Here is an 8,522-nt window from a genome sequence, read left to right as displayed (position 1 = left end):
AGGCTCCAGGCCCTGAGCTGTCAGCACAGAGCCCGACGCGGGGCTCGACCTCATGGACCGCGAGATCATGACCTGAGCCGAAGTCGGCCGCTTAACCAACTGAGCCACCCAGGCACCCCCCGTGAGATTCTTTTACAACAACTGTCAAGGGCGCCTGGGTGGCTCAGCCCGTTAAGCGTCAATTTCTGATTTCCACTCAGGTCATGACCTCACATGGAGCCTGCTTGAGATTCTGTCTCCTTGTGTCCTCCCCTGCGTGCGTGTGTGCTCTCTCTCAAAAAAACTGGGAAAGAAAAGTTATTAAAGCAATTGTCAGATCCCACCCACTCTGCTCAGAACTGAGGCCCCGGGGGCCTCCACAGCCCCTCACCCAGCCACAGCTCCACGGTCATGCACTGCCAGCTGCCCCTCCCCAGAGCCCCCATTCCTCAGACTGCTCTGTTCCCCTACCTCCTTCAGATCTTTGCTCTTAGACCATGTCCTCAAGAAGGCCCACACCATGACCCAATCTAAGATGACAGCCCAGCTCTTCCATAACCCTGCCTCCCTTCACAGGGACCCTGCTCTATTTCTGCATCTCTCACCCTTCTCTGACAAGATACTGGTCATTTTTTACTACCCATTTTACCATGTCACCCCCTCAGCACTAGAATGTTGGCTCCACGAGGTCAAAGATTTAAGGCAGGAGAATGAACTGTCGCCCCCTAAGACATAAGGTTCATAAAAGCAAATGAGCGGAGAGCTCAAATGCTACATCAAGCCAGGCCGAGTGACCACAGTGTCCGCACAAAGGCCTTGGCCTGGACCCCAGATGATAACCGGACCACATGTGGCCACACCAGAGCAGCAGGTGCCCTCACCCAGCAACACGAGCAACAGCCAGGGGAGGGGTGGCAGTTTGGTGCCCACCCAGGGGAACGTGTTTGGTTTTGTTTTTTTATAGTTGCTTTATTTCCAGTACAAAGGGAAGAAAAAGTTGTCTTTCTTAATTAAACAGAGAATGACATCATTACGTTCAAACATCTCACTGAAAAATGCTTCCTGGAAGGACAGGCTTCACTTTGGAGATGCCTATCGGGGCCAGCCACCCCTAAGTGACTGGAATGGGACTGCAAGCACGGGTCAGTCCTGCAGTTTGAGCTCACACCTCTTCTCCAGGTCCGCCATCTCCTTCAGGACTAGGGCCACGCCGTACCTCAGCTCCTGGAACTTGGCTGTGGGGACCTCGAAGCGGTATGCTGACCCATCTGAAAGCTTCAGCTGCATTAGGACACTCGGCTGCAGGGAGCGGGCCAGGGCACTGGTGGAGATTGCCACATCCACCCTCCACCACAAGCTGGCAACATGGGGCAGCCAGGTCCCCTGCCGCCTGGCCACAGAGTTGAGGAGAAGCCGCTGGCTCCCAAACACCACGCTGGACAAGTCCATGACCAGGTCCTGGGGGATGCAGAGCTCCCGGAGCTGGTCTTTGAAGGCGTCGGGCTTCAGGCTGGCTGGGGGCAGCCGGAGGGCCTGCTGGAGCAGTGTGTTGGTGCCGGCCAGGAGGGCGCCCAGCCTTTCCTCCGGCAGGTCTGCGCCGGCCCTGAGGCGCTGCACAGCCTCCCGACAGTCCTCTCCCTGCAGACTGCTGACCACCAGCTTCAACAACTTTCTGAATGTGCCCCTGTCCAGGTCCCCCAGGAGCCGGGGCATTGCTGCCACTTCTGGGGGGAGCTGGGCCCCCAGGAAACTCACCCGGCTGCTGTGACTGTCACCAGGGTAATGCAGGTATGGAGATGCAGTCCCCACGGCAGACATCGCTGTTTCCTCCCTCGTGATCAGGCAGCCCAGAGGAAAGGTCCCAGCTGCAACTGCCAAGGGCGGAGGGGGAAGAGAAGCCCAGTAACTCCTCTGTCCTTTGAAGGGCCAGCAAATGAGGACTGACATGGTCTCTGCCTTGGAGAGGCCGACGGCATGAACCACTGATGACAGCCCATGTTACGGGAGGCTCCCTGAGAGCAGGTGGCACAGGGGTCCACTCGAATCCCGCGAAGAGGAGAGCCAGGAGTGGGCAGGGAAGGGAGACGGAGTGGGGAGGAGAAGAGAACCAGAAAACAAGAGAGCTCACATAAGATCTCCAAATCCATAATGGAGAAAAGAATGAAGGAGAAGAAAAGTCCAGAGAACACAGGGACACACAGCCATGGCTGCTGCCACTGCCCACGGTAAGATCATTCAACTTTGAATTCTCACAACAGCTCTGCCAGAGCCAGTTCCTATCCTCACCTTGCCTATAAGGAAACCGGGGCTCAAACACAACTGCCAGGGCCTAGAACCAGGCCCGTCTATCAAAACTTCTCACTGTTTCCACAGCACAGGGGAAACCAGACACAGTCACTCAGGCAGGAGCGGCTGAGGTACCTGGAGAAAGGTCTGTGTCATTACCTGAAGGGACAGGATAATGTCATGACACATCGCAGGTGACCGAGCCACACACCTGCTTATACAGGACGAGGGAGCACCGCCCACCTCAGCAGCTCCAAGTGCCTGAACAGAGCTCAGCCGGGCACAGATCCTGCCCCCAAGGCTCCCACCAGGCCCAGGGCGAGATGCGGCACCGCGGAGCGCTGGGGAAGCCCCGGGGGGCACGGAAAGCCCTCTACGGGGTTCATCGTGCCCATTGTCCTCGGAAGGCCGGGCCTCCCCTCACCCTGCCTGTCAGAGATCATCCACTGACAAACAAGGGGTCGTCCCCCACTGCCTGGCCACTATCAGGAACTGCCTTCCACTCGCCCCGGCCGCCGCGCTGCGCAGGCCCTGCTCCCCGGAGGCTGGCGTGCTGCCCCACGCTGACCCTCTCGGCCCACCGGCCCGGGGCAGGAGCTGACGGAGACGGCCCGATTGGAGTCGTGCCCCCTGCTCGCCGGGGCGGCCCTGGCCGCCCAAGAGCCGCCCAAGAGTCAAGCGCTGTCCGGCCCCGCCCCAAACGGCACCACATCTGCCTCTACAGCTTCCCGGATGTGGCGGCCAAGGGGCCGCGTCGCAGTCCGCGGTCCCCTCCCGGAAAGAGCACCCCAAAACCCCGAGACTTCGCCGCACCTGAACGCGCAATCCGGCACCCAGCGGCCTGGCGGAGAGCGGGACCCCTGCCACGCCGGAAGCAGGGCCAGGTCCTCGGAAGCGATCCAGAGACACTTCCGGGCAGCTCTAGGACCTCGGGAGGACCCGGCCCTCTGTGATCCGGGCATCTGTGCTGACGCTGAGGGCGTCGTAGCCGCTAATCTTTTAGCAAATTTTAAGTATATGATACAATATTGTTGATTACAGACACTACACTATATAGCAGATCTCTAGAAATTATTTGCCTTGCAAAACTGCAAGTTTGTACCCTTTGACCATCACCTCCCCCATTTCTCCCTTTCCCCAGCCCCTGGCCACCGTCGTTCTAATCTCTGTTTCTAGGAGTTTGACTATTTTAGATTCCAAATATAAGGGAAATGATACAGAATTTGTCTCTCTGTGTCTCATTTATTTCACTTAGCATAATGCCCTCTAGGTTCATCCTCGTTGTCACAAATGGCAAGATTTCCTTCTTTTTTGAAGCTGAATAAAATTCCGTCGTGTGTGTGTGTGTGTGTGTGTGTGTGTGTGTGCATACACAAATATATATAACACATATAGTTTGCATATATATAAATGTGATATATATGTCATATTTTCTTTATCCACTTGGTTGATAGTTTGTTTCTATATCTTGTCTATTGTGAACAATGCCCCAGTGGACATGGGAGTGCTGATATTTCTTAGAGATCCTGCTTCCAATTCTTTTGGATAAATACTCAGAAGTGGGATTTTTAATTTTTTGAGGAATCTTCATACTGTTTTCCATAACGGCTGTAGCAATTTACTTTCCCACCAACAGTGCACAAGAGTTCCCTTTTCTCCACACCCTTGTCAACACTTGTTAGGTTTTTGTTTTGTTTTGTTTTGTTTTGTTTTGTTTTGTTTTGTAATAGCCACCCTAACAAGTCTGAGGTTTTGATTTACATTTCCCTGGTGATTAGTGGTATTGAACACTTTTTCATGTGCCTGTTAGCCATATGTATAAGTCTTCTTTGGAGAAATGTCTTTTCAGGCCTGTAGCCCATTAAAAAAATTTTTTTTTAAGTTTATTTACTTTTGACAGAGACAGAGTGCAAGCATGAGCTGGGGAGGGGCAGAGAGAGAGGGAGACACAGAATCCAAAGCAGGTTCCAGGCTCTGAGCTGTCAACACAGAGCCTGATGCAGGGCTTGAACCCACGAACCGTGAATCATGACCTGGGCCGAAGTCGGACACTTAACCGACTGAGCCACCCAGGCACCCCAAGAGTCTCTTATGTTTTGTCCCCCTACTTGTTTTTATATTATTTTTGCTTCCCTTCCCTGTGTTCATCTGTTTTGTATCTTAAATTCCTCATGAGTGAAGTCATATATTTGTCTTTCTCTGATTAATTTCGCTTAGCATAATACACTCTAGTTCCATCCACGTTGTTGCAAATGGCAAGCTTTCATTCTTTTTGATTGCTGAGTAATACTCCATTGTGTGTGTGTGTGTGTGTGTGTGTGTGTGTGTGTGTATGTACACACCATATCTTCTTTATCCATTCATCCATTGATGGACATTTGAGCCCTTTCCATACTTTGGCTATTGCTGATAGTGTTGCTATAAACATTGGGGTGCATGTGCCCCTTCAAAACAGCACACCTGTATCCCTTGGATAAATAGCTAGTAGTGCAATTGCTAGGTCGTAAGGTAGTTCTTTATTTTTTAAATGTTTATTTATTTATTTTTGAGAGAGCGAAAATACAAGCAGGGGAAAGGGAGAGAGAGAGAGGGAAACACAGAATCCGAAGCAGGCTCCAGGCTCTGAGCTGTCAGCACAGAGCCCAACATGGGGCTCAGACCCACGAACTGTTGAATCGTGACCTGAGCGGAAATCGGATGCTTAATCGACTCAGCCCCCGTAGGGTAGTTCTATTTTTAATTTTTTGAGGAAACTCCAGACTGTTTTCCAGAGCGGCTGCACCAGCTTGCATTCCCACCAACAATGCAAAAGAGATCCTCTTTCTCCGCATCCTTGCCAACATCTGTTGTAGCCACTCTGACAGGTATAAGGTGGTAACTCATTGTGGTTTTGATTTGTGTTTCCCTGATGATGAGGGATGTTGAGCATTTTTTCATGTGTTGATGGCCATCTGGATGTCTTCTTTGGAGAAGTGTCTATTCATGTCTTTTGCCCATTTTTTTCAATGGATTATTGGTTTTTTTGGGTGTTGAGTTTGATAAGTTCTTTATAGATTTTGGATACTAACCCTTTATCTGATATGTCGTTAGCGAATATCTTCTCCCATTCCATCGGTTGCCTTTTAGTTTTGCTGATTGTTTCCTTCACTCTGCAGAAGGCTTTTATCTGGATGAGGTCCCAGTAGTTCAGTTTTGCTTTGGTTTCCCTTGCCTCCAGAGACGTGTTGAGTAAGAAGTTATTGCAGCTGAGGTCAAAGAGGTTTTTGCCTGCTTCCTCCTCTAGGATTTTGATGGCTTCTATCTTAGGTTTAGGTCTTTCATCCATTTGGAAGTCATTTTGTGTCTGGTGTAAAGAAGTGGTCCAGGTTCATTCTTCTTCGTGTCACTGTGCAGGTTTCCCAGCACCACTGGCTGAAGAGACTGTCTTTATTCCATTGGATATTCTTTTCTGCGTTGTTAAAGATTAGTTGGCCATACATTTGTGGGTCCATTTCTGGGTTCTCTTTATTCTGTTCCATTGATCTGAGTGTCTGTTTTTGTGTCAGTACCATACTGTCTTGATGATGACAGCTTTGTAGTATAGCTTGAAGTCCGGGATTGTGATGCCTCCAGCTTTGGTTTTCTTTTTCAAGATTGCTTTGGCTATTTTGGGGGTCTTTTTTGGTTCCATACAAATCTTAGGATTGTTTGTTCTAGCTCTGTGAAGAATGCTGGTGTTATAAGAATTGCCCCTTGTGATTTCCAAAGTGATAGGAGTGTCTGACACAGACCCTTAGCTCCCTTGGAATTTCCTGGGTTATAGTAGTGTCTTTTGTTCTAATGAGGTGACTCTCAGTGTGCTCCTGAGTGGGTCTGAATGGAAGCTTGGAATGGTCAGTCCTACTCCCCTATCCTCCAAAGTGGAGAGAAATGGAAAATAAGTTAGTTATTGACCATGCCCATGTGATGAAGGCACCATAAAAATCCCCCCTCCAAAAAAAAGGGGGCTAAGTGAGCTTTGGAGTTGGTGAACACGTGGAGATGCAGGGAGAGTGTCATGCCTTGAGAGGTCAAGGAGGGCCCTGTCCCCCTTCCTCACCCCCGTGCATCTCCTCTATCTAGCTGTTCCTGAGCTATATTCTTCATAATAAACCGGGAATCTGGTAAGCAAAGTGTTCTCCTGAGCTCTGTGAGCCACACTAGCAAATGATCAGACTAAGGAGGGGTCATGGAACCTCAGACTTATAGCCAGTTTGTCGGAAGTGCTGGTGACAACCTGGTCTTGGCAATTAGCCTCTGAAGGAGGACTGAGTCCTTAACTTGTGGAGCTGCCTCTACTTCCCCCGTCTGTCCTCTGCGTTTGCACAAGGCTGGCATGGCCATCACTACCCACACTGCCCTGCTCTGACATGTCATTCTCATGCAGGCCTCATGTGATGACTTCCCAAACATGTCTGTGCACAGACCCCTAATTACTCCCCTGACTTTTATCTTTCGGACTGGTTGGGGGGGGTGGGGAGAGCAAGAATTTCATTAGCAAATATTTTCATTAGCAACTTCCTGAACTCATATGCTTTTCCTTTCCCCCAACATAGGCAACAGATATCTTGGTTGGCAACTGTGGTTTCCAGGAGAATGTTCCTAACACAACTGCAATTTCAGAGACCTCATTAATTAATGGTTCAGTGGTTGAGCTCTGAAAGTTATTAACATGTTTGCACAGAGGCCCCACTTCCCAGGGCTCATCCCTACCATCTACTGAGCATGGCAGGGACACTAAGGCAGGCCCATTCCTGGAACGCACAGAATGCCAAGATGGCTGACTTCATCTCAGTAAGTTTGCTTAGATGGCACAAGTCTGGAATGATTCCACCCAAACTTCTCTCCCTGGGTTGGACTTGAATTGTGATCTGATAGCTCTCCCCATCTTCCCTGACTCCTTATTTTTTCTCATGCCAACTCTTTCCCTAATAAAACTTTTGCATGCTTAATCCTGTATTGGTGTCCGCTTCTTGGAGGATCCAGACTAACACAAATGAACCGTAAGTGGGTGGTCAGGAGGACATTCGGGACTGCTTCACCCACTGTCTGGCTGGTGAGGAGAACACTGTCCTGGTTAGTAGTTGGTGCCTGGAGCAAAATGGTGACTCAATTGCTAAGCATGTCACTTGTGGTGACCTGGCCAAATGACCCAGGGGGAGGGAATGCCGTGAGAGATGCAATGATGCAGGCATTTGGAAAATATGGGGAGCATGACAGAATGACAGAATCTTGGGATTTGGGAGTATGTATGGCTGTGACATCTGCAGAACAGAATTATATGCCATTTAAGAACCAGGTCTTGGCACATTCCTGGGCCCTGGTAGGGGAAAAAGTTGCGCTGATCCTGGAACATCAAGGAGCCACCTGTCCATATGCACCTCCCATTATGAGGTGAGGTCCATAAGACCTACAAAGGCATAAAGCTAGGGAGGCCCGGCAGCCGTCCATTATGAGGTGGAAATGGTAGGTACATCCAGAATGATGCCCAAGTAGGGCCAAGGGGACACAAGTAAGCTGAGTAAGCAGATAGCCCAGTCTCCCATGTCTTCTACCCCACCCCCCAGCTCACAGTTATGGCCATAAGGGGGGTTCTGCATGACCAGCTAATGGAGGAAGGAAAGGTCTGAACTTGGTTTCTAGATAGATCAGATCAGTACATCGGTACATGTCAAGAATGGGCAACAGCTGCTGCATTACGGACACACACAAGGGTGACCTTGAAAGACAGTGGGAGGGAGGATATTTCAATGGGTAGAGCTTCAAGCAGTGCACCTGCTCCTCCACCTTGTGTTGAAACCGAAGTGGCTTGTGGTGAGAATATACAGATTCCTCGGCAGTGCCAGTATCCTGGCTGTCTGGTTGGGGGCCTAGAAAGAAAAGGGAGATTGGGAACAAGGAGGTCTGTGGTAGAGACACGTGTATGGACATGGGAGGGGGCATGGAGTGTGCAGATTTTTGTATTATAGGTGAACACCCATCAGAAAGCATCCACTGCAGAAGAGGCACCAAACAACCAAGAAGTCAAAAGAACATGGAATGTTAGCCAGCCTTCATAATCAGCCACCTTGGAGTCAATATAGTGGGTACCTGAAAGAGGTAACTGTGGTAAAAGAAATGGACTCCACATTGGCCCCAGAATGACCCTCCCCCTGTGACAGGGCCTATCTATATAACAGCTGCCCCCTTCTGACTATCCAGCATGTGAGGAAAAAAGTTGACTACATCAGGCAGGCCCC

At 50.2% G+C, this 8,522-nt stretch overlaps 1 protein-coding gene across 1 annotated transcript; it reads right to left on the bottom strand.

The window, feature by feature from the left end:
- Positions 1-922: 922 nt before the first annotated feature.
- On the bottom strand, positions 923-3,150 carry COMMD5 (COMM domain containing 5). Its single transcript, XM_047074361.1, has 2 exons — positions 3,079-3,150; positions 923-1,850 (listed from the first exon to the last, which is right to left on the bottom strand). Exon 2 carries the CDS (start codon positions 1,795-1,797, stop codon positions 1,123-1,125), a length of 675 nt encoding a protein of 224 aa, XP_046930317.1. The 5' UTR covers positions 1,798-1,850; positions 3,079-3,150; the 3' UTR covers positions 923-1,122.
- Between the last annotated feature and the right edge of the window lie 5,372 nt (positions 3,151-8,522).

This window comes from Lynx rufus, unplaced genomic scaffold (assembly GCF_022079265.1).
Source record: "Lynx rufus isolate CCGP_SWC_20201006 ecotype Redwood Valley unplaced genomic scaffold, mLynRuf1.p SCAF_12, whole genome shotgun sequence".
NCBI lineage: Eukaryota > Metazoa > Chordata > Mammalia > Carnivora > Felidae > Lynx > Lynx rufus.
This window is presented reverse-complemented; position numbering and strand designations above follow the sequence as displayed.

Excerpts from the sequence above, each read along its gene's own strand:
- COMMD5 (XM_047074361.1), bottom strand. The coding sequence starts at position 1,797 with ATGTCTGCCGTGGGGACTGCATCTCCATACCTGCATTACCCTGGTGAC.